At 47.6% G+C, this 25325-nt stretch overlaps 2 protein-coding genes across 4 annotated transcripts; one reads left to right on the plus strand and one right to left on the minus strand.

The window, feature by feature from the left end:
* The first annotated feature begins 4340 nt into the window (after nt 1–4340).
* Nucleotides 4341–19202, plus strand: C7H3orf84 (chromosome 7 C3orf84 homolog). 2 transcript variants are annotated; one of them, XM_028887053.2, is made up of 4 exons: nt 4341–4472; nt 6267–6380; nt 18339–18395; nt 18782–19202. In XM_028887053.2, exons 1-4 carry the CDS (start codon nt 4446–4448, stop codon nt 19193–19195), a joined length of 612 nt encoding a protein of 203 aa, XP_028742886.1. In that variant the 5' UTR covers nt 4341–4445; the 3' UTR covers nt 19196–19202. The 2 variants fall into 2 exon arrangements, with proteins under 2 accessions (XP_028742886.1, XP_037063819.1); XM_037207924.1 differs by lacking the exon at nt 6267–6380 and having other exon boundaries at nt 4342–4472.
* A 702-nt stretch (nt 19203–19904) lies between these two features.
* On the minus strand, nt 19905–25074 carry Klhdc8b (kelch domain containing 8B). Of its 2 annotated transcripts, none has more exons than XM_028887035.1 (6): nt 24600–25074; nt 23152–23663; nt 21913–22077; nt 21366–21590; nt 21116–21217; nt 19905–20752 (listed from the first exon to the last, which is right to left on the minus strand). In XM_028887035.1, exons 2-6 carry the CDS (start codon nt 23525–23527, stop codon nt 20556–20558), a joined length of 1065 nt encoding a protein of 354 aa, XP_028742868.1. In that variant the 5' UTR covers nt 23528–23663; nt 24600–25074; the 3' UTR covers nt 19905–20555. The 2 variants fall into 2 exon arrangements, with proteins under 2 accessions (XP_028742868.1, XP_028742869.1); XM_028887036.2 differs by having other exon boundaries at nt 23296–23663; nt 24600–25059.
* Between the last annotated feature and the right edge of the window lie 251 nt (nt 25075–25325).

Raw genomic sequence — 25325 nt, forward strand, 5'->3', positions numbered from 1 at the left:
CAGTTCCAGGGCTTGGGACGCTGAGGCAGTAATATTTTACTGTGAGTTCCAAACCAATCTGGGCTACAGACCGAGAACCTAAAAACCAAAAAAAGACTGAAAATTTAAAAAAAGGTAAAGTTGGCCTGGTGGTTCAGGCTTCACAAGGACTTCCATGTGACACAAATTATGTTCAAGACATGCCTGAGTAACTTAGTGTGACTGTCACAGGTAAAAACTACACAGCTGAGGTGTAGTTGAGTAGAAGAGTGTTTGCTTAGCAGAGGGAGACCTGTGTTCGATTCCCACACATGGTGATGATGTTGCTAAAATGGCAGGATCATTACAGATAGAAGCATGGTGGTACGTGTCGAAAATTCCAGCTCCCAGGAGGCAAAGATAAGGGCATCAGAATGTTAAGGTCATCCTTGTTTTGGAAAATAATTTAGCTAGGCAGAGGTGTGTTACATTTGTTTATGCTGCATTTGTTTAATGCTGTAACAACGTGTGTTTAATTATGTAAAGGTGTGTTGTATTTATTTCACCTTTCCTGCTGAAGGCACCTGATTTCTCTAATAAAAAGTGGAGATCCACGCCTGAGCGCCAGCACAGGCTCCAGGAGTCCAATCAGTGAGAGAGAGGAGGGATTCCATGAGCAAGGGACATTGAGAACATAACGGGAAAATGTACAGCGACAACTAGCCAAACTAGTGGAAACTCATGAACTATGGACCAATAGCTGTGGAGCCCCCATGGTACTGGACTAGGCCCTCTGGATAGGCAAGACAGTTGTTTAGCTTGAACTATTTAGGAGGCCCCCAGGCAGTGGGATCGGTATCCATCCCTGGTGCATGAGCCAGCTTTTTAGAGTCCAGTGCCTATGGTGGGACACCTTGTGCAGTCTTGGTGCAGGGTGGAGGGGCTTGGACCTGCCTCAACTGAATGTACCAGGCTCTGCTGACTCCCCATGGAAGACCTTGCCTTGGAGGAGGTGGGAATGAGGGGGTGGGTTGAGGGGGGAAGGCTGGGAGCCAGGAAGAGGGAGGAGAGGGGGATCTGTGGTTGGTATGTAAAAATGAAAAGAAAATTTCTTAATAATAAAAAAAATTAAAAAATTTTTTAAGAAGCAGAATGGCCAATAGCTAGGCAGAGAAAGGATAGGCAGGGCTAGCGGGCAGAGAGAATAAATAGGAGGAGGAATCTAGGCTCCTGAAGAACAAAAGAAGAGAGAACAAGGAGACACCCGGGGCCAGAAGCCAGGCAGCCACCAGCCAGCCAGCCATGAGAAGCAGTGAAAGTTAAGATACACAGAAGGAAAGAAAGGTAAAAGGCCCGGAGACAAAAAGCAGATAAAGAGAAACAGGTCACGTTAAGTTAAATAAAGCTACCCGGGGGGCACATACTTTTGATCCCAGCACTTGGGAGGCAGAGGCAGGTGGATCTCAGTGAGTTCGAGGCCAGCCTGGTGTACAAAGCGAGTTTCAGGACAGTCAGGGCTGTTACACAGAGAAATCCTATCTCAGAAAAAACAAACAATCCCCCCTTCCCCCCCCAAAAAAAAAACTAGCCAGAAACAAGCCTAAGCTAGGCCAAGCATTCAAAACTGATAAGTCTGCGTGTCATGATTTGGGAGCTGGTTGGTGGCCCTAAAAGAAATAGTTTGGTTACACAGCCTCAGCTACAAACAAGGTTAGTACCAGCCTAGGCTCTATGAGACTATCTCAAAAATAACAACAAATTACAGATTTGAAGTCCTACTCCTCCATCCCTGATACCACTCCTCTCCAAGTTACTTCTGTTCTGAACTTGTTAATTATCAGTCTTATACATGTTTTATATTTTGATCCTACATTTGTCCACGAGTAATATGTGGCATTGTTAGAGGCAGCAGCTCACTATGTAGCCCAGGCTAGCCTCAACTTCACTTTGTAGACAAGACTGGCTTTAAACCTCCCATTATCTCCTACCTCTACTTCCCCAGCTAGAATTACAAATGTGCCACCTGGCTTAATATTCCCGGTTATATGTTTATGATCATTAATCTCAACTGTCAATTCCATGAGATTTATCATTGCTCAGACACAAGTCTCTGGGCAATGCCTGTAGGAGATTATCTTTTTTTTTTGTTTTTTGTTTTTTTGTTTTTTTTTTTTCGAGACAGGGTTTCTCTGTGTAGCTTTGCGCCTTTCTTGGAACTCGCTTTGTAGACCAGGCTGGCCTCGAACTCACAGAGATCCTCCTGGCTCTGCCTCCCTAGTGCTGGGATTAAAGGTGTGCGCCACCACTCCCCAGCTAGGAGATTATCTTGATTAGATTAATTGAGGTGGGAAGACCTGTACACAGCAGGTGGACTGTTCCCTGGGCCTGCATCCTAAACAGTATAAAAAGGAGAAAATAAACTGAGCACAGAATTCATTGCCACGTTCTCTCTTCCTCCTCCTGTGCTCTTTTTTCTAACAATTATTTAGTGTTAGGTAGGGAGTTACGCATACCGTGCTGGGGAGATTTGAGGACAATCCACAGGAGTAGTTTCTTTCCTTCCACCGCATGGGTCCCTGGGATTGAACTCAGGTTTGCCAGAAAGCACCTACACATAGAAGTGCCTGACTGTATGTCTTTGTACCACATGCATGCAAAGCCCACAGAGGCCAGGAGGGCATCTGACTGCCTGTGACTGGAGTTAAAGATGGTTGTGAGCCTTCATGTGGGTGCTGGGATTTGAACCTGGGTCCTCTGGAAGAGCAGCCAGTGCTCTTAACCACTGAGCCATCTCTCCAGCCCCAGTTTCTTCTTGACTGGATGTAAAATTATCAGCTACCGAAAGCCCCTACTGTTGTGACTTCCTAGTTGTGATGAATTGTGAGACAAAATAGACCCGTTCTCCCTACAGTCAGCCTATGTTTTTAATATTTATTTATTATGTATACAGTGTTCTGCCTGCATATATACCTGCATGACAGAACAGGGCACCAGATCCCATTATAGATGGTTGTGAACCACCATGTCGCTGCTGGGAATTGAACTCAGGACCTCTGGAAGACCAGCCAGTGCTCTTAACCACTGAGCCATCTCTCTAGCCCCTCAGTCAGCCTATTTTATCAAAGCAACAGGAAATTAACCAAGAGCATCCCCAAATCTGAAAACAATCCTGAAACATTTCAGGCCCCACTATTTCCAGTAAAGGATGGGAAATGTGTACAGTTACTATGCATCCTTCTATACTGATGTGTGCATGTGCAGGTTACACTCGGACAGACTTCCTGTGGCTGACACCAGCAGCCTCTGTTTTCTATTGTTGGACTTGGTTTTTGTTTGCTTGTTTGTTTGTTTGAATTTGAGCCTGGAGAGATGGCTCAGCAGTTAAGAGCACTGACTGCTCTTCCAGAGGACCCAGGTTCAGTTCCCAGCGCCCACATGGAAATTCATAACTTTCTGTAACTCCAGTTCCAGGGGCATTTGACACTGTCTTCTGGTGTCTATTGGTACTGCACACATGTGGTACTCATGCACACATATGAAGACAAGCACTCATACAAGTAAAATAATCTTTTTTTTTCTCTTTCTATCCTACCTTACATATTTCTTCCTTCCCTGGCCTTGGAGTTGCGCCTCCATTGGAAGCTTTCTGGAGAGCCAGCTTGTTTTGGTAAAAAGTATGAACTGCCCATGTCTCTGTTATAGATAAAATGAAGAGTATATAACTGGCTCAAAGTTGCTCAGAATTAGACCATAATGCCAAATCTCTTCTCCCTCACATAAGCCCTATGGCATTCACCTGAAAAAATTGGCATTCCTAGCCATCAGTGGTGGTGAACGACTTTAATCCCAGCACTGGGGATAGGATTGGGGAGGGCAGAGGCAGGCAGATCTCTGTGAGTTCAAGGCCAGCCTGATCTACAGAGCGAGTGCCAGGACAGCCAGGACTACACTCAGAGAATCTGTCTCGAAAAACAAAACAAGACAAAAAAAAAAAAAAAAAAAAAAAAGGCATTCCTAGTCACACGAAATCCAGCATAGGGAGGCAGAACTCGATAGTGAAGCAGCGATTTTTCCTAAGAGCAACCAACCTTTTTGACATTTCCTCTGAATTCATAGACTGCTTTCTAATTTATGTCCCTAGCGGTACTGTCCCAGAGTTTTTAAGACACAGTATTCCTCTACAGTGGCTGGTAGTGTTTCTTTGGCCGTGAGTTCATCAGACTCTACTGTGGAACTCTACATGTTTGTATAAAGACTCTGCTAGGCCCAGCATCACAAGAGCCGAAGTTCTTCTCTCATACAGAAGAAACAGAGCAGCAAGGACCAGAGGGCAAGAGGCTGGGTCCCGCCTCAGCAGCAGCATTGTGCAGTCACAGCCTCCTTTTGTTACTAAGCAACGAGAAGCTGACCTCTTGAAATTCTTTCCTCAGATGTAGCACCAAAAAGACAAGAGGACAGTTTGCCTTTTTGGCTCCCTTCCTGGAAAGATGCAAAGTACTTTAATAGGCTCCTGGGTAAGAGTTAATTGTGACCCTTTGGCCAGCATGTAGTCTTTGTGAGTCACCGGGACAAAGTGAGGTATCATCCATCCGCATCTGCGTCTGCATCCGGGTGGGCAGAGGCCTTTGAGCTGCCCTCTCCTCCTCCTGCGTACCTCCATACCCCTGAAGGTTGCTTTGCTCCCTGCTCTCCCGCTGGCCAGTTGAGCCTCTCAGTCTTCTAGCATCTAGATCTTCATTGACCCTCCCAAGCCTCATCAAACCCAACTGCTCTCTAATTTGGCAAATCAGGATATCGATATTTTTATTTACTTCCTGGGCCCATCCCCCATGTCTGGAACACAGTGAATGCTGTTAAACTCAAATGTTGTTAAACTTAACTGAGTAAAGAGTGAGAGGGTGTCCACAGACAGTACAGGAACAGGTACAGTCTTCAGTGAAATGGGAGGAGATGTCAAGGAGCCCTGCTGTTGTGGTTCGAGGTCAGCCTCAAGCCAAGCCCCTCCGCTTAGAGTTATGATGACGGGGACTTCCATCTTCCAAAGCACTCAGTACAAAAGGGCTGGGCCACAGTGTGTCCACCCAACGATATCAGCACAGGACAGCCCTTCCACGGGCTGTTTGAGTTTCTTTTTAATTTTATATGTATTTTTTTAATTATTTTTTGTTATTTTTTTAAATTCTATGTTTATGAATGTTTTTGGTTATGTATGTGAATGTTTTCTTTTTTATTATGTGTATGAAAATTTTTTAATTTTTCTGTTATTTTATATGTATGAATGTTTTCTCTTTATGTATGTCTGCACACCTGATGTCCAAGGAGGCCAGAAGATGGCATCAGATTCCCTAAAACTAGAAATATAGATTTGGGTGCTGGGGATGAAGCTCAGGTCCTCTGGAAGAGCAATCAGTGTTCTTAACTGCTGAACCATCTCTCCAGACATATATATATATTTTTTTGTGTTTTTTATTCTTTGGCCATCTACTACATGTATGTAAATGTATTTGGTCATTTTCCTCCCCCCACTTACCCTCTTCCATCCCACTTTGACTACTATGAACCCCTTCTATTTCTAGCATGGCTTCTCCTACTTTCTTTTTTTCTTTTGAGATACAGTCTTCAACTGTAGCTCAGGCTGACTCAGCACACTCTATGTAGCTCAGTACAGCCCTGAATTCACAGTATCCTCCCACCTCAGCTTTACCCACTGCTCAGATTACAGGCATGAGCTACCATGCCTGGCTGACAAGTGCTGATTTCTGGGGTTTGCCAGTACCTTCCTCTGACTTATATCTGGAAGGTTCTCTACCAGTTATTTCCTCTGTTGGGAAGTTTTATGTCTTGTTCGAGTGCCCCAAGTCCAGAGGTGCCTATTTTTACCCCAGAATACCAGAGTGTATGGTAAATGAATGTTCACAACCTTGCCAATAGGTTCAAAAGGAATATCTGCCGGGTTCTTGGTGCTTGGGAGACCTTGATCCACTATTAATATTGTGGGGGAGAAAGAAAGGGGACTTCCTCTCAGCTCTCGAGGAAGTGGGGCTCTCACCGCCCCACTCAGCCGTGGCTCTGCCTACAGAAGGTTCTGACTAGATGCCCTTCCCCTCCACACACACAGCACGAATAGAGAACACGGTGAGACCACTTGTCCCGTGAAAGACGGCACAGCCGTGCTGGCCCCAGACTGGGAGTATTACGCTCTTCCAACTCTGCTGTCAGAAACTCTAAGGAGGAGCTCCTTATTTCTTGGAAGCCTGGGGCAGGGGTTTAAGTGGGCTCTCCTACCATTCCCACCTGCCTTGTCACAGCACAACAGTGGCTTCTACGGGCACTTCCGAGGTCAAGTCAAGAGTGAGAGTGCTGGAGAATATCGCTTTGCAGCCAAGCCTCCTCCTCCAGCAGTGTTCCTGCAGAGATGTGAGGTACAAAGCATTCCCGAGGGCAGTGGGGGGAAAGGGCCGTCCCTGCCTCTTATGAGGCCCCAAGAGCGCCATCTCAGCCCTTGCAGAGAGAGACTGACAAGACAGGCACCTGGGAATAGCCTCCCCCTGGGACAGCAGGAGGTCTGGAACCTTGTCCTTGAGATCAGAGATCTCTACCAAAAGGTTAGAGATGATCAGGCACCAAAGTGGACAGTTTTGTTTATGGATCCTTCGGGATGGGAGAAGGTTCTAAGCCAAGGTATGTTGGGTAGCAATGGGGAATAGAGCCTTCAAAACTGAGGAAGCAAGCCTTGAATTTTGCTGAACTTCCCTTAATTTCAGATTCTTTGAGGCCACAAAAATCCACAACCAGCCTCCCCCAGTTCTAGGATTTGGGCATGAGTAGGAAGCCTCCTCTTAGTTTGGGCTTAGTGGCTGGCTCCAGCCCAAATACCTGCCCAGGGAGGACTGGGGAGAATAGGGAGCATAGATGAGTCAGAAGAGCAGAAAACACAGGGTTCAGGAGCCTAGGAGGAGGATGCAGGCCCAGCCCTCCACCGTTTTCATGCCTGTAGACAAGGAGAAGCCGAGGTGTGTACACCAGTCAGGGTCACAGCACTGAAAAGCACGCTCAAAACAGGAAAACACCGGAGTGATTGCTTTCAGAAACAGCAGGGATGGAAGCCTCGGGAAAAGAGTCTCACAAGATTTTTTATGTTTGGAGGGATGATAAGATAAGATCTGAAACAAGGTCTCATTCTGAAGCCCAGGCTGGCCTAACTCATCTTGTATCTCAGGCTGGCCTTGAATATATAATAACCATCCTGTTCCAGCTTCTCAAGTTCTAGATTATACCTATGAGCTACCACATCCAGCTAGTGCCACTGTTTAACAGCCAAGTGTCTGGGCTTGGTGGTACATGTCTGTAATCTTAGCCACATAGTAAGACCCTGTCTCAAACACACAGATTGGGAGTGTAGCTCACCTGGTAGAGTGCCTGACTAGTGAGCATGAAGCATGGGTTTGATCCGGAGCACTGAATACAAGGCACATGCCTATAATCCCAGCACACAGGAGGATCATATATTTAAAGGTTTCCTCGACTTTATAGTATGCTTGAGTCCAGCCTAGGGTACGTGAGACTCTCTCAAAAACAAAACTGAGCAAGCAAACAAAAAAGTTGGCAAATGGTCTTTACTGTTATCCCAGAAGAGCCCAAAGGGACAGGGGCAGCATGGCTGATAGAATCCAGAAGAGAAAGATAGGTATGCAGGGAAGAGCCCTGAAAGAATCAATGCTGCTGGGAACAGAAACATAGTCAGCCGGGAGCAGAAGGGGGTAAGAACCATCTCCCTGTTTTCCTGTCTCCTCCCAGGGCATCCCAGCGGTCCTAGTGACGTATGTACTCAATCTGCCTTCTAAACAAGGCCAGGGAGGAGGAAAGCCCAGAGGAACACTCCACCCACTGCAGCTTCTGCCCTAGCCTTTGCCGGGTCCTCTGAGATCTGCCATCCAGGTCCTTCAGGAACTGCTTTCCCGGGCTGACAGCAGGGGCTTGGAGGCTGCCATATTTCTTAGCATTCTTAGCATTTCCAGTTGGAAGGACTTATTATTGGCCATGCTTACAAAACCAGGCCCAAAGGCAGCTCCAGATTGCCCATCGGCACCCTCCTTCCTTTCCAGAGTGTGACGAAGCCCAGTGTGGTGGCTTACACCTGCCAGTCCAGCGCTTGGGAGGTGAGGTCAGGAAGGCCAGGAGTCAAAGACAGCATTGCTACATAATGAGTCCAAGGTCATCATGTCCTAAACTAAAAAGAGAGAGAGAGGAAAACTGACAGCTAGTACAGAGGCAGAAGCAATCCAGAGCCTTGCAGCTGGATTTTTACAATATCCTTCAGGCAGCTCTCACCCCAGAGAGCAAACATCCTCTTGGTTTATTAAACCCGCCCCTCAGGAACAGACATACAGGGGACATGTTTTGGCTGATGATCCAATTCATTGCAGACTTGAGGCATTTTCTTGCATTATCAAAGGCCCCAAACAGCTTGATCTGTATGTATTGGATCTGGGTTGAATAAATGTCAAGTCTCATGGCTGTTTCTCAGTCTAAGCCTGTTTAATTAATAGGGCTGCCCAGGGAAGGTGCATATTTTACTTCCCATTGGCTGAGAGGCACCAGCTTCAGCTGGCTGATTGTAGTTATTGATGTTTAAAAGCTTTCCTGAAACACCGCAACACTTTTCTCTGGTTTAGAGCTGGTGAAAATTTTATCTATAACATTTGGGTATGGAAAAAAAATTTTTTTTTCTTCTTTCATTTTTCTTTGAAACCGGGTGGATTTATTCCAGCCTTTACCTGCCTGGCCCTTGGGAACTGCAATATCAGTCAGACAGAAGAGTCATAGACAGTCTTGGATGGAGTCCTTTGGTTGTGGTGCTGGGTACTCCCCCCACCCCACGTTGCACCCCATGTCTCCAACACAGAGGCTTCCCCCTCAGAACCACACGATTTGACACTGTGCAGCTTTCCCAGAACCCTTAGCTCTCCCACATGTAGACACTGCCTCTTCCCAGCAGAACCTATCTTTCTCCCAAGGCCTCTTAATAAAGAATCATGTCTCTAGTCCCATCTGCTCAGATACCATGGGCACCTCAATAGAAGAGAAGCCTAAATGGTTGAGAGACAAAACACGCAGCTGATACTTCTTCTGAAGGACGAGCATCCCCAGAACTGCCTGGGCGGAGAGGAAATGACTCCTTCTCACCAGGCTCCTCCAGTTGTGAGAGAGCAAAACTGGAATCAGGGGGAGTTGATAGATTATCCTGCCACTGTAGGAATAATTAGTTTCCAGAGTCAGGGCTGTCTCCAACAACAGAGACGTTCATTCTAGGCTGTGTATGACTCTGCCCCTAAGAATAGAGATGGGAGAAACCTGGAGGTTAGTTGGAACTTGTCCTGGCCTTCCAGATTTTAATTTTTGTGTGTGTATTTGTATGCATATGTGCATATGTGCATGTGTGCATAGAGGTTGGTGGTCAACCTTGACTGTTGTTCCTCAGGACAGCTATCCACCTTGAGACAGGGGTTTTCACTGGGACTAGGGGTTTGCTAATTTCACTAACCTGGCTGGCCAACAAGTCCCCAGGAATCTTTCTATCTCTACTTCCCCAGCCCTCAGGTTGCAAGGGTGCACCACCATACCACCATATCCAGCTTTTTATGTGGTTCTGGGCATGGAACCTAGATCCTCATGTTTGTATAGCAAGCACTTTGAAGACTGACCTAGCGTCGCAGAATCTACGCCACACACACACACACACACACACACACACACACACACACACACACCTTTTTATTTATTTATTTTTGTTGAGACTGGACCAAGCTGGCTTTGAACTTTCTGTGTAGCTATGGATGAACTTGGACTTTGTTCTTGTTGTTTTGGAGAGAGGATCTTAATCATTTGGAACTGAAAATGGCCTTGAATTTCTGACCGTCTTGCCTCTACCTTCCAACTGCTGAGATCATAGGAAGGTGCCCTCACTTCCACTGAAACTAGTTGTTTTCTGTCCTACCAGCCAGCTCCCAAATAATGACACAGAGACTTCTTATTAATAATGAAAACCCAGCTTATAGCTTAAACTTATTCCTAACTAGTTCTTATAACTTAAATTAACCCATTTATATGAATCTACATTCTATCACATGACATTACCTCTCTTCCATCTTGCACCACCTGTTTCCTCTCTGTGTCTCCTAGCTTCTCCCGCACTCCTAGATTTCTCCTCCTCCTCTTCCTCCTCCTCCTTTTCCTCCTCCTCCTCCTCCTTTCTCTCCTTGGAAATCCCACCTATACCTCCTGTCTATTCAGCTTTTTATCATAACAATCACAGCAATACATCTTCACACAGTGTACAAATATCCTACAACATTTCCACCTTTCTGTCTAAATAAAAAGGGTTTTAACTCTAACATAGTAAAACTATATACAATAAGAACAATTATCAGAGCTGGGCGGTGGTGGTGCACGCCTTTAATCCCAGCACTTGGGAGGCAGAGCCAGGAGGATCTCTGTGAGTTCGAGGCCAGCCTGGTCTACAGAGCAAGATCTAGGACAGGCACCAAAACTACACAGAGAAACGCTGTCTTGAAAACAACAACAACAAAAAGAGCAATTATCAGGTAAGAATTACATTCACAATGTCCTGTCTGTTAGTATTGGCAAATTAAAAAAAGAAAATACTCCATTATCTATCCTATCTTGCTGAGTCCAAAGTTTTATACCTGATTTACATTCTCTTAAAACTAAGGAAAACTAACTGTAACTATCTAATCTTCAATTCAATCAGAGACTCAAGAAGAATACAATATTACCTGATTAAACAGGAAGTGCAGAGCAAGAAATGACAGAGACATCTGACTGCTGGACAATTACCCAAGTCCCTCTGCAACATTGGGGTATCCATCTTCAGCCTACAGGCCTAGAATATGTGACAGGCTTTCCTGTGAAGCAGGAATTTTGAAGGACTGTCCTACCTTGTCTTGGCAAAGTTTGACACTTACTTGCTTTTGTGTCCTGCTTGTCCAGTTTAGACAGCATACTGTCAGCAGTGGAGGCAAGGGCAGTGTCTTGCCCAGCGGCTGACTTTGACACAGTGAAGGCAAACTCCATATGGAGATTCTTTGATGCCCATCATCCTTTTTGAAGCAGATTGGTGCTGCCAGGAGCAGACACATCTCACTGTCATGAGAAGCCCTATGTTATTAAAACATCTTAAATGCCATATTCTGTAGGTCTCTGAAGTGTTTGAAGACCATCTATCTATCTAAAATATATCTCTATTTGACCTTATAGTCTAACATGACTCTAAGTTTGATTGTCATAGATGACTAACTACTAACCTGTTTTTCTTTATTATCCTAAATTTCTTTAGAGGACTAATTTATTTTTTTGAGATAGGGTTTCTCTGTATAGCTTTGGAGCTTGTCCTGGAACTCACTCTGTAGACAAGGCTAGCCTCAAACTCACAGAGATCTGCCTGCCTCTGCCTCCTGAGTGAATGCTGGGATTAAAGGCATGTGCCACAACCACCTGGCTTTACATTATATTTTTAAATGTTTAAGGTACAATACCTTAAACAAGAGTAGAAATATATATACAGTATCACAAAAATAACCTTAAATTTGTATCAATATCCAAATTGTAAAATATTTGAAACTTGTGGTTGTTCAAAACTGGAATTAACAATCTACCTTTCATCACATCATTTCTATACTATAGCCTCCTTTTTCCCTTTAGAAAGAGACCCCTGAATCTAGTCTCCTTTGTTCAACTCTTTCCCTGACCACAACCAGTAACAATTTGTAACCAACTCCCCTAAATGATGACAATTATCCATAATCCACCAAATGACCAAAAACTACCCACCCCACCTCTTGGGAATGTGGGTGTTGTATTCTCTAGACTGCTCCCTGTTGTAGGGGGATGGAGGAGGTGACAGCATCTTTAGGGGACCCTGAAAAAGTTGGGATAATGATCAAGTTCTGTGAGAGCTAGCTATATTATTTTTTGTTTACTCTCTGTGTGATGGGAAAATGTAGAGCTTATGAGAAGTTTTGGCTATGCAATCTATGAGGCTAGACCATCTCAGCTAGCAGCTTTGAAATTGTTCTGGATGTAGATGTTCAGGAAACTGCAACAGAGGCATTCTGAGAGGCTGGATCACCTAGGCTACTTGCCTTTATTAGTGTCTGGTTCTTTTTTTTCCCCAAAAAACACAAACTTTTTTTTTGTTTTTGTTTTTTTTTTTGTTTTTTTGAGACAGGGTTTCTCTGTGTAGCTTTGCGCCTTTCCTGGAGCTCACTTGGTAGCCCAGGCTGGCCTCGAACTCACAGAGATCCGCCTGGCTCTGCCTCCCGAGTGCTGGGATTAAAGGCGTGCGCCACAAAACACAAACTTTTAAAGGTAGCATGTATATCTGCATTAACACAAGTCTGGAATATACAGAGTACACAAGTTAGTTAAAGATGATTTTTTTTGCCAGGCAGTGGTGGCACACATCTTTAATCCCAGCACTCGGGAGGCAGAGCCAGGCAGATCTCTGTGAGTTCGAGGCCAGCCTGGTCTATGGTCTATACAAAACTATACAGAGAAACTCTGTCTTGAAAAACCAAAAAAAAAACAAAAAACAAAAAAACAAAAAAACAAAGGTTCTTGTTTTTGTTTTATGTTTGAGCAAGTAAAAAGCATCTGTCAACTTTATAAGTCCATTTGGACTATATAACCAAACCTCTATCCATGCCATAGGAAAGGACAACACATTTCCTGACTTCCATTTTGAAGCCAAGACATCTCTAAAGTATATAGGCTCCCAAATAATGACACAGGGACTCCTTATTAATTATGAAAGGTTGGCCTATAGTTTAGGCTTGTTCCAAACTAGCTCTCATAACTTAAATTAACCCATTTATATTCATTTATGTTCTATCACATGGCATTACCTCTCTTCCATTTGCACTTCCTGCTTCTACTCTGTATCTCCTGGCATCTCCTGCATGCCTGGCATATAATAATAAGTTATGAGGACTCTGTAGCCAACAAGATTTATCATGTCGCATCCAGTCTGAGAGCTGTCCTCATGTAGAGGGATCAGCATATACATGACCTGTCCTGTAGTCTTCCTTGGTCTCTTTTTCATGTCTATAGTCAAGATTTTCAGGTTTCCCCCAATCAAATTTGATCTTCATTAATTTTGAAGAGAACCATAACTTTTTGTTTCCCATGGAAACAAAGGCATAACCTCTTCCCCAAACAACACATTTCCTGACTTCCATTTTGAAGCCAAGACATCTCTAAAGTATATAGGCTGGTTTAATTCATCAGTCCCTTCCACAATCCAGTGTCTCTAGGCAGCTGCTATTTGCTTATCAGCATTCAAAAAATTCAAAGTCAACAAAGCATCATGCAGGATCTAGACTCCCTGTGTATTTCCCCGCTTTACTTGGCTTTTTTCTTTTATATTACTTTATTCTCTCTTTAAATATTTTATTATTTTTAAACTTTTTTTGTTTTGTTTTTTGTTTTTCAAAACAGGATTTCTCTGTGCAGTGCTGGCTGTCCTGGAACTCGTTTTGTAGCCCAGGCTGGCCTCGAACTCAAAAAGATCCCCCTGCCTCTGCCTCCTGGGTGCTGGGATTAAAGGCATGTGCCACCACCGCCTGGCCACTATTTTTTTTTTCCTATGACTGTCTAGACACATTTTTTACTGTATGTGTTGAAAGTCTTTCTCGATCTGGACCACGTTACTGTGCACCTGCAGCCTTCTCTGACCTCATGAAGCAAGCCTTAAACCTGCTGCTTGGCTCTGCACGTGGCACTGGATGGCTTAAGCCTGCAGGCAGTGGCCAGGAGCACATCTCTGTATGCTATGGCTGGCTGAGAGACTGTGGGACTAGGAAGCCGTGTCTGGCTCTGTGTTTGTGTGTTTGGAACTTTTTTTTAAAAGCTTTCTCAGGTTCTATATGGAAATATGTGCCCCCCACATTGGACACCCTATGTAACAAGTCTTTTTCTGTCCTACCAGCCAGCTCCCAAATAATGACACAGGGACTCCTTATTAATTATGAAAGGTTGGCCTATAGCTTAGGCTTGTTCCAAACTAGCTCTTATAACTTAAATTAACCCATTTATATTCATTTATGTTCTATCACATGGCATTACCCCTCTTCCATTTGCACCTCCTGCTTCTACTCTGTATGTCCTGGCATCTCCTGCATGCCTAGATTCCTTCTCCTCTCCCTTTCTCTCCCTGGAAATCCTGCCTAAACCTCCTGCCTAGCCATTGGCTGTTTAGCTTTTTATTACAACAATCAGCAATACATCTTCACTCGGCTTACAAATATCCCACAACATTTCACTTTGTGTACTGTTGAGACCAGCCCCAGGACTTCATGAATTATGGGAACACACTCTACTAACTGAACTGCATTCCTAGTTCAGCCTTGAACTTCTGACCCAGATGCCTCCATTCCTTTGTTTTGTGATTACAGGGATACACAATAATGCTTGGTTATGTTTATTTATTTACTTCACACATGTGCACACCTTTCATCTTACAGGCCTCAGACTTTTTCATTGAAATGATTATACATTAATAATTGCTTCGAAGAAATATTAGAGAACCCTTCTGCGTTTTGCCCAGTTTTCTTTAATAGCAACATTTTACAAAGCTATAACAATTGACATGATTGCAATTTACCAATTTCATTCAAATTGCCATAGTTATACTTGTATTGGTGTATATGTACTAAGATCGGTAGGATGTTATCCAGTGCAGGTTCACATAGCCACCAGCAGAGTTATCTTTCTACCCAACATCACCAAGAACCTTGGTGCTGGCCTTTTACCAGCATACCTGCCTGCCACCTGTGCCTCTGTTCCTTCCCAGTTCCTACCAAACTGCCTTAACTTCTACAATTCTGTCACTTGAGAATGTTGGGCCAAGTTTGATGGTTAACACTTATAATATTTCTAATACTAAAAAGGCAGAAAGCAGGAAGCCTTAGAATTCCAGGCCAGCCAGGCCTACACTGGGAGACCTTGTCTCAAAAGAAAAAAAAAATTAGGCCCACTTCCATAATCCCAGCACTTGGGAGACTGAGGTAGGAAGATGGCTACAAGTTTGAAGCTAGCCTAAGCTACATAGTGAGCCCAGGACAGTTTGGGCTGCCATGTGAAATCTTGTCTCCACAAATCAGTGATTTAAAGGGAAAAACTGCCATACAAGTGTAATAATACAGTACACAACCTTGGAGGTTGGTTTCTCTGGCTCAGTGTAATTTCCTGGAGAGTCATCCAAGTGGTTGTGGCTATAAATAGCTCGTTTCTTTTCATTACTAAGTAGCGTTCTATGGTTTGTATGTATTGGATTGTTTGAGCATTCGCTTTATTAAAGGGTATCTGAGCTGATTCCAGTTTTGGCTCTTATAAATAAAGCTGCTATGAACATTTGTGCAGATCTTTGGGTGAGCATAAGTTTTCTTTTTTCTGGGATAAATGCCCAGAAGCTCCGTTGCTGGATCATATGGTAGCTGCATGTTTAGTTTTTAAAGAACTGTCAAGCTGTTCTCCATTGTAGCTTTGCCATTTTACATTCCCACCAGCAGTGCATGAATGATCCAGTTTCCCTGCTTCTTCACTAACACTTGGCATTGTCTATTTTTAGTTTGAACCATTCTGATACGCGGGCGATAAGATTTCATTGTGATGTTGATTGCATTTCTCTAGTGTTTAATAATGTTAAGCATCTTTTCATGTTATTTGCCACCTGAATATCCATTTTTGTGAAACATCTTCATGTTATTTGTCCATTTCTTATTGGATTGTTTGTTATTTTACTATTGCAATGATATCATTATATATACTAGATTCTAGTCCTTGTTGAATATGTGGTTTGCAAGTTTATTTTCCCCCAGTCTGTAGTGTGTTTTCATCCTCTTCTTATGGATTTTCATAGGAAAATCTTTTTGGGAGATAGGGCCTCCCTGTGTAGCCCAGGTTGGCCTTGAACTGGTGACAAACCTCCCATCTCAGTCTCCTAAATGCTGGGATTATAGACATGGCAGTCATGTCTGGCACAATTTTTAAAAAGATTTATTTATCCTTATAATACATGTATGTGTGTGCCTGCATGATTTTGTGTGCACCAAGTGTGTGCAGGTGCTAGAAGAGGCCAAAGGTGTTCATCCCCTGGACCTGGAATTACAAGTGGTTGTGAGCCACCTGATAATGGATATGGTAACTGAATCTGGATCCTCTGCAAGGGCAGTAGAGACACTAACCACTGAGACATCTCTCTTGTTCCCAAGAACAGAAATATTTTAAGATCTGATAAGGTCTAGTTTGTTTGTTTGTGTGGTTAGTTGGTTGGTTTTGGGTTTTCAAGACAGGGTTTCTTTGTGTATTTCTAGCTGTCCTGGAACTCTCTTTGTAGACCAGGCTGACTTCAAACTCATAGAGATCTGTCTGCGTCAGCCTCCTGTGTGCTGGGATTAAAGGTGTGCGCCACCACTGCCTACTCATCTGCCTGGTCCCACCTCCCAAATACTGGGATTACAGCATGGCCCACCACACCTGGCTTACTTTTTCTTTTTTGGCTTTGATTTTAGTGTCAAGTCTAAAAATCCTTTGCCTGCTCTAGATTCTGAAGAATTTCTTCTATTTTTTTTCTTCTAAATAGCCTTGAGTCAGGCACGCCTTTAATCCCAGCACTTGGGAGGCAGAGGCAGGTGAATCTCTGTAAGTTCGAGGCCAGCCTGGTCTACAGAGTGAGATCCAGGACAGCCACCAAAGCTACACAGAGAAATCCTGTCTCAAAAACAAACAAAAAACCATTCTCACCACTGAGCTAAACCCAAGAGCCATGGGATTTTAGTGCCAATGTGTTTTCTTCTGTATAAGAAACACTGGCCAGCGTCCTGTCTTCATTGAGTTATGCTGTTTGAAGATCACTTATGGATATGTAATAGCTAATCGAGGAAGTGCCAAAAGGGTAGACTGTTAAAGATATACCACAGACTTGATTTTAACTGAATCATCAATCTTTGATGGAACTAGTTTCTTTCCTTCCTTTTTTTTTTCTTTTCCCCCCCTGGTTCTGGGGATAAAAGTCCAGAGCCTCAAACCAACTGTGCTAACACTTTACTACTGAGAAACCCAAATTCTGCATTTTATCTGAGCTTGTTGTCAGCCATTGCTAATACCACCCCACCCATGGCAGATCTCACCAGATCAGGTCTAAGGAAGGAGCTGCTGGTGTGTTTAGAGAGAAGACTGCTATGGTGGAAGCAGAGTCAGAGGATCGTGTCATGTGGCTCTCGTGGACCACTATTATTATTTTGGGTGTTACAAACATGAAAAGCTTTTTGCAGATTTTTGACAAACAAGATGTGCTCCAATTTATGTACTTAAGGAATTTCTAGCTACTGAGAGGACACCACACTGGGAGTGAGGATCTCAAAAATACAGACATAGGTGGGAAGCTCTCGCAATACTTCAGGCAATAGAGGTCGTGGTTTCCAGCAGGACAAGCCAGGTGCAGTCTTCCAGCATCTGGGAGGCTGAGGCACAGGATCTTCAAGTCTAACCTGGGCTGTATAGTGAATTCCAACTCAGCTTGGGCTACGTAGCAAGACTCTGTGTTCAAAACAACAAACGGGTGGGAGAGATAGCTGAGTAGTTAAGAGCACTGGCTGCTCTTCCAGAGGTCCTGAGTTCAATTCCCATCAACCACATAGTGGCTCCTAGCCATCTGTGATAAGATCTGATGCCCTCTTCTAGCATGCAGGTATATATGCAGAGCACTCATACATAAAATATAAATTAAATAAAATTTTTTTAAAATTTCAAAACAGTAAACAAAAATAGAGAAGACTCAAGTATTTGGATCTAGCTGTCAGCTGCCATGGCCTCAGCTGTAGGCAAAATGGGTTCAAGAGTGATTCATTCATCGGTGACCTGTTTAGAGATGCCCTGCCATGCCTTGCCACAAAAATGTGGAGTTGGCTATTGATTCTGGGATCCAGCAGACGCCCTCAGACAGAGACAGACGTATTTATTTCCAGATGTCTTTTAGGGCTCAGAGCATGACTGTGCTGTTAGGAAGTGATTTTGGTTGGAGGGAGAAGACTGAAGGCCACTCCCAGGGCACTTGGATTTAAAGTCCTCCACTGGTGACAGGATGTCCCAAAGCTTCTATTTCGGGCAAGCTCAGGACAAGAGACACACAGGGGTGGGGTGAGGTATTGCTTTCATTCCTCTCTACCCTTTCAGGGTGTTAGCACTTTAGCAATTTAGAAGTCGTGGCTCCTGCAACTTGCCCCAATTATGAGCCCTGAGACGGTCTCTGGGGAGCAGGTAAGCATGCCCCCTCCCTTACCTTCCTTCTTGTCTTCTTTCAGGAGCCAGCAAAGCAACACTACTTCTCCAAGCACGACAACCGCACTTCCTACGACAAAGTGAGTGCTGGAAAGAGGAAGGGGGAGGAGCCCCTGGCTGACAGAGGATGGAGCCGGTAGGGTAGAGATAAAACCTTTAGGAGAGCAAAGGTTTCTCAATTAAGCATCTGTTTCCCCTAACCTTTCCCACGGCTGAATAGTCCATCCCCCAGACAGGGGCAACTCTGCCTTGGTTTTCTTGGCTAGTTTGTCCAGCAGTGTACAAACATCCCAGGGGACCCCTCAGGGGCTTCGTGCTAAAATGGATGACCTTACTGAGAATGCAGGGTATAGGCTAGGGAGGCCAGGCGCAGCCCCATCCTTACCGAGCTGACGTGGGATTAGATGGGGTCCAAGCAAATCCTGGACGCCGAGACTGTGGGCCAAGGGCCCGTACCGTTGAGGAGGGCCCCTACTGCCTGCTGCAGGGGATCGGAAGACGCAAAGACCTGGAGCGCCTGTGGAAGAGGCACACCTTCCTGCGCTGGGCGCCCTGCGAGCTGGAACTGAGCCAGCAGCCACCTCTGGAATCTTCCTACCAGACTGATTTCCGGTCAGGCACAGGACTCAGTAGGCTCCCCCAGCGCCTTGTCCACTTCGTGCAGGTCCAGCCCCCCTATGCGAGCACCACTTACCAGCACAATTTCTGCCGGCCGGCCTGGGATGGCCGCTGCGATAGCGCCAAGGTAAAGCCCCAAGAGCCAGTCACGGAACCCCTGCCTGACCTCCTCCCGGGGATCCCCAGGCCCAAATTGCTGCAGCATTACCTTCACGCTGGGGTCTCTGAGTGTTTAAACTGGTCCCAAGCATTAAAAGCCTGACACAGCAGCCTGTTGGTACTGACAGCCCAAGATGTCTGAGCGGCCTGCGATCAGCTCTCTGCCAGGTCCTGTGTCTGGCTCCCATGGCATGTGTGCCAACGTTTGTGTGCTGGGCTGGGAGAGGCTGCCAGGGAGCCCGGCCACTAAGTGAGAAAGGATAGGGCCCGCAACAGACTCAAGAGTCCAATAACTTGAGTAACCTCTTGTGCTCAGTGTAGCTACAGGGAACACAGAACCTGAGGATCCTACTGGTGAGCAGCCAAGGCTGAGGGAGAAGCAAGGGCTGGCAGCTCCCTCCAGGAGCCATGAACGGTTTGGCCACTCAGCCACACAGTCCTGCCCCAGAGATGCCTCCCGCCAGGGAGACTGCCCCAGCCACCACACCACCACGCTGCTGCTCCCCTTGCGGTTGTGCGAACCTTTGAGGAGACCCCATGTGACCTGGATCTGAAGGTCATCCTAACCTTGTGAAATTTTATTGTTTTGGGGAGTTCTCTGGTCATCCTACCAAGTCCCCTGATACCCGAGACGCTTTATGTTACCTAATACAAAGCTGATGCCTAGGTGGAGTTGAGACACCAGGTCACTTTAGGTATGGTTAGGAGGCTTAAGAGGCTTCCTGTGGACTCTCATCCCCGGGAGAGTTGAGGCCTTCAAAGGAGAGGAGGGCAGAAAGAAAAGCATGAGAGTCTGCGTCAGAAGCCGCACACCAGATTTTATCAGTGTTTTTATTTCTACATCAAAACTCCCTGGGTCCTCACAACAGCCCTGTGAGGTAGGTGGGGCAGGAAAGTTTCAGAGATCCCCATTTACAAATGAGGATGCCCAGGCACAGAGAGGTGAGACATCTTGCCCCAGGTCACACAGCCATCAGTAGGAAGGGCTCAAGCCAGAAGTCCTCTGGCCCTCCAGCATTCCCTATATCCTCTCCTCTGTTTCTTCTGTGATCTCCAGCCTCAGAATACTCCTGGGGTCCACAGGGACCCTCAGGGAAGGCTGGAAGCTCAGCCTTTTCCAGAACGGCCACTGGAGAAGGCCTAGTCAACTCTTGGGGCCTATCCTGCGAGGCCAACACTCTCCTCGTCACACTTCAGAGTTGACCAAGGGCCTAGTAAGTGCTAGGGCATGGGTAGAGCTAGCTATGGTTTGTGAGTAGATGTTGGTAAAAATAGGTGTACACATGTGTGTCCTGTGCTAAAGACAAAGGATCCTCCAACCCCAGTCCCTAAGGCGGTAACTCAGGTTCCCTTTCCTGTGCCTCCCTCATCCTACAGAGCCATGGGGAGCCCCCTCAGCAGTGAAAAGGAGCCCAATCTGCTTCTCTACTGAGCTGCTCTGGTAGACAGGTCTCCCCAGGCCTTCAGACCCCATCTCGCAGACACAGTGCCTCCACAGCTTGACTAGGGCCCTGGGCCACACCCCCAATCACGAACAGCCGGGGCCCCGCCTGCAGGCTGGAACAGGAGCATCGGGCTGTAGGCATGGCAGGTAGTGCCTCCCAGCGTCGCCGAGCAAGACTGAAGCTCTCCACGGAGGCCAGAGGGCATGGCTGGTTCCCTGGAGGAAGGAGAGGTGGTGATGAGGGGCTGAAGACCCTTTTGCCCCTTTCCCAAACAATGGCCCCGTAAGTACCACTCCAGAACAAGCTATCAGAACTTTGCTCTTCCTTGCCCAGTTCATCTTTGTCCATTCACGCTTTGACCATCCATTGGGTCCCTTTCAATCATCTGTTCTGCTTCTATTAGGGCCCCCAGTCAGGCACTGGGGGACACCCTGAGAGCTGGGACAATCGCAAGCTCCCTGGTTTACAGATGGGCAAAGTGCTCCCAAAGCTCTGACCCCAGAGTCTAGAGAAGGTAGCCCTGCTAGGAGATACTCTTTCCTGCTTCATGCCTCTTCCTCAGCTCCACAGAGACTTACCAAGTCCCCCAATAGCCACAATGTTGCCCCCGAGGGAGCCAACCACAAAGTCGGCCCTCTTATCCCTCATTCGCAGGCTACGAGGCAGCTTAGTCCAGGACCCTGAAGGAGAGAAGACTAAGATGTACGCGCACAGACGACATACACAGACGTGAGGGGACAGGTACACAGACACAGACACAGACACACACACAGATGCCCTTGCCTCCTCCCATGGGGAGCAGGACAGCCTAGAGGAGGCGTCGCTCACCATGCTCCAGGTCAAACATCTCCACGGTGTTGACAAAGTGTGGGCGGGAGTAGAAGTTGTGTGGCCCAGGCTGCTGGAGTCCACCCAGGCTAAAGACAGTGCCCTCAGCCATAGCACAGCCGGCAAAGGCTCGGCGGCTGGGCAGGCTTGGGTGTCGGGTCCAGGTACGGGTCTCCAGATCGAAGGCTTCAAAAGCAGTCACTGGGAGCTTGCCCTGGCGGCCTCCTGTCAAAGGAATTGAAGTTCCTGGGACAGAGCCCAGAGGACTTGGTGGCATCCTGACCGGGTGGCTGAACTGTCCATCCCCGACTCCTGCACCCAGCTGTGTACACACCTGAGACCACATAAGCCCTCAGGCATTGAATTTGATTTCCCAACCCCTGTTGGGCCCCACCAAGGAGGCCTTAGAATGGGTCTGGATTACCCCCAACAAAACTCTCAAATCCTAACATCTCAGACTAAGATTGATTCCTAATCCGACAGCCTACGGGGAAGGAGACATCTGGACTCCCCCCTTCCCCCTTTTCCCACATGCTTCAGCCCTTACCCAGGACATAGATCTTGTTCCCGTGCAGGAAGGTGGAGGCCCCGTAGCAGGGTGTGGGCATAGAAGGTAGAGAAAGCCAGCAGTCCCGGCGGGGCTCATACACCCGTACCTGGGCCTGGGGGGCCGTGTCGGGACCCATTCCCCCCAGAGCATACACCATACCATCTGCACAGAAAAGAGTGGTTCAGAGCTCACAACCATGTCTGGCTGGCGATTCCGGCCCTGACAGCTCCCTTGGTCAGGCCCAGGGGTGGATGGAGACCCATGTGTTTGTCAAAAACTTTGTTGCCCATCTGAAGTGGGAGCTAGGAGAGCTGGGATTCCAGCTTTGGCCTAGGCCCCTCCAAGTGAAGAGCAGGAGGCAGCCGATCTAATTATAATCCAGCACAGTCTCCTTGGAGACGCTATGGCAACCAAATCTGGCATCTAAACAGGCTAGCCTGGAGTGGTGGTCAGACCTGGAGGCCACAAGGTGTGTGTGTTTGTGTGTGTGGAAGGGGGCCCCCCTAACGGGGGAGGAGGGGTAGATCAAGACAGTGGCAGAGGGATGAAGAGATTTGCTCCACGTGAAGCTCAGTCTGGGAAGGGAACTAAGGGGATCAACTGGGGGGAGGCCTAGGGCCGGGAGATGAGCCTGGGCCTGTAGGACAGAGCCTTGAGCACCTGCATCTGGTCAGCACCACCACACCATGCTGTTTCACTGGAGTAGGTTCTTGCCTTCTGTTAGGTGCTCAGAGTCAGCTAGGGGCACCTCGACAGGCCTTTGGGTGATGTGTCAGGCAGCTGGGGGCTTCCATGGCAACCATCTCCAGGTCGGCTTGGCCTTTGTCCACATCAGGATCCCTGGTGTGTGTGTGGTGGGGGGAGGTCTAAGCGCTTAAGCACTTGCTGGGCTCAGAGCCAAGGCCTTGCTCCCCTCCCCCACTCCAGACTATTTATAACCATGGGAGTCATTAGGCCACACCCCCCACTGTCTCTTAGTAACAAAGACTAGGACAGGGTAGTGGCTGGGGTCTCCTATCTTTCTGGGGGTCTCCTGGACTCTGACCCCCCCCCAACCTCATAGCCCAGAAAAGGCAACGAACAGCAAATTGCAGAAAGCCTAGGTAAGGGAGGAGACAGGAGACAAAACCATGTCCAAGGCAATGCCTCTCCAGTCTCTGAGGAAACAGACCGGGTCAGGAGAAGAGAGAATGAAGACTGTTGGGGCACCTGAGGGACCTTCCCTGAACCACTCACCTCTCTCCACAGTCGCAACCCCCATGGCTGCTTGAGGGAGGGTAGCCCGACGCTCCCAACGGCCTTCATCAGCCAAGAAGGCCTCCACAGCAGCTACTGGGCTCTGGGCTTCATCCACGCCACCCACCACGAGCACCTGCTTACCCAGAACCACAGCAGCTGCACCGGCCCGGGCGGTGGGCAGGGGTGCTAACGCTCGCCATGTGTGTGAGGCCATGTCCAGTGTCTCGGCAGTGTCCAGGGGTAACCCAGCCCGGCCACAGCCCCCCAAGACCAGCAGGTGCCCGTCCTGGTGTGCCACTGTGCCATATACCCGGCAAGTGGGCATGGGGGGGAACACCTGCCAAGCAAAGGCCCGGCCACCTCCTGCAGCCATGATGCTCACTGCCAGTGGCAGGCCATGCTCTTTGCTCAGGCTGTGGGCCTCACTGGGGGGACACAAGAGGGCCTCATCTTGATTCTGCCAGGGCTGTAAGGGTGTGTCCGACCAGTCCAAGGGACCTTGCCTTCACCTGGAGGAGAGATGGAGAACAAAGGATCAGGGCCGCTGTCAAGAACCAGATGAATAACCTGTAGCTACAGGCAGGCCAGGCCCCAGTCTCTGGTGGGAAGGACCCGCCCCCTCTGACCAGCACTTCTACTGAAGAGGCTTCTGTGGTGGGAAGGAGAACAGACTCCAGATACCCAGACCGCTTTCTCACCTCCCATAAGGGCATGAAGGACTCTCCCCATCCCCAACCCCAAAAACTAGCAACTAGACGCTTCATCACTTAGAGTGGAAGGGGAGTCAAGAGATGAGACCCCAAGGTTCCATCTTAGTGCCCTTCCTTCCCAATAAGACTTAGCCTGGTTTTCCAAGAGAGGAGTCCTGGACCCTCTGCACACTGGCATCTAGTGTCCCTTGAACAAACCATTAGGGTCCCTCACCTGCAGTCCTTACAACAAGGAGCGTCCCATTCTACAAAGTACAACCATTTCTATCTGCAAACAGCCAATCTTAGGTGTGAGGGATTCAAAGGGACAGACCTCGGGATTCCACGATCCCTTTGAAGTCCACCCTCAGGGGTGTGGCAATGCCTGCAGATTCCCAGCTGAGGAGGGATGAGGGGGCTGGTGTGGGGAATCTCAGGAGTACAGGATTTGAAGGTCCCTGAGTCCAGGACTTTTCACGTAGGAATAAACAGCTGGATTCCTGAGCCCCTAAGATCACATTCCTTACCCCTCTTTTGCTCTGTGTGTGTGTGTGTGTGTGTGTGTGTGTGTGTGTGTGTGTGTTTCTCGTGTGTTGGGGGTCTCCATTCTCAGTCCCAGGATTTGGCAGGACGGCCTCCTGGCCCCAAACTTCCAACTCAAAGGAGAGTGGGGGGCGGGTCTGGCTAGTGGGCTTAATTAAGGCTCTAAGCTTCATGCCCCAAACTTCCCCTGAGCGAGCCTCCCGCGGGACTCACCCGCTGGATCTCTGATGTCGCCAGGGCACGGGGTCCGCTGTTCCGCCTCCGCTGACGCTGGCTCTGGCTAGGGCTGAAGCTGGGCTCTGGTGGGGCTCCCGCACCGCTCCGGCGTGGGGCGGGGCTGGTCCAGGTCCGCCCCTCGCTCCCCCCTCCCCAGATTCGGGGAAACCTCCTCCCGCCTTAACTCTGCACATGCCACAGCAGGAGTAGGGCGCACCGACCCACGATCACCCAAAATGAACAGACAGGCATATGGACATCCGGCCGGCTAGCATCTGGGTTCTACCTGGGGCGATGATAGAAAAAGGCAGCAGTGAGCAACACAAACACCGGTATGGTGAGATCGGAGGCGGGTGTCGTTCTGAGTCGGATTCACACTGGGTGCATTCTGCAGGAGCTAGCCAGTGGAACCTGAGGCCTTAAGGGGTCGGAGCCCGCCCATCACAACTGAGCCTGGAGGTGCCCAACCACCAGCTTTGCTGCGGCGCCCCCTGGAGGCCACTAGGGCTGTAGCCTGGGCCTCTGGTTGGGGAGCCCAGCTGCCTTGTCCTAACCAGGACACAACCAAGACACAAAGCCAGCCGCAGAATAGATCCTACAGTGTACACTGAGACTACTAGCGGGTGGGGTGGAGGACCCGACTGTACTAGACTTAGGACCTATCCGGTCCTTCTTTACAGAGAGCTAGGTTATTCTTGGTTAGATCTGAGCAGATGAGCTAAA

The sequence above is a fragment of the Peromyscus leucopus genome, chromosome 7 (assembly GCF_004664715.2).
Source record: "Peromyscus leucopus breed LL Stock chromosome 7, UCI_PerLeu_2.1, whole genome shotgun sequence".
NCBI lineage: Eukaryota > Metazoa > Chordata > Mammalia > Rodentia > Cricetidae > Peromyscus > Peromyscus leucopus.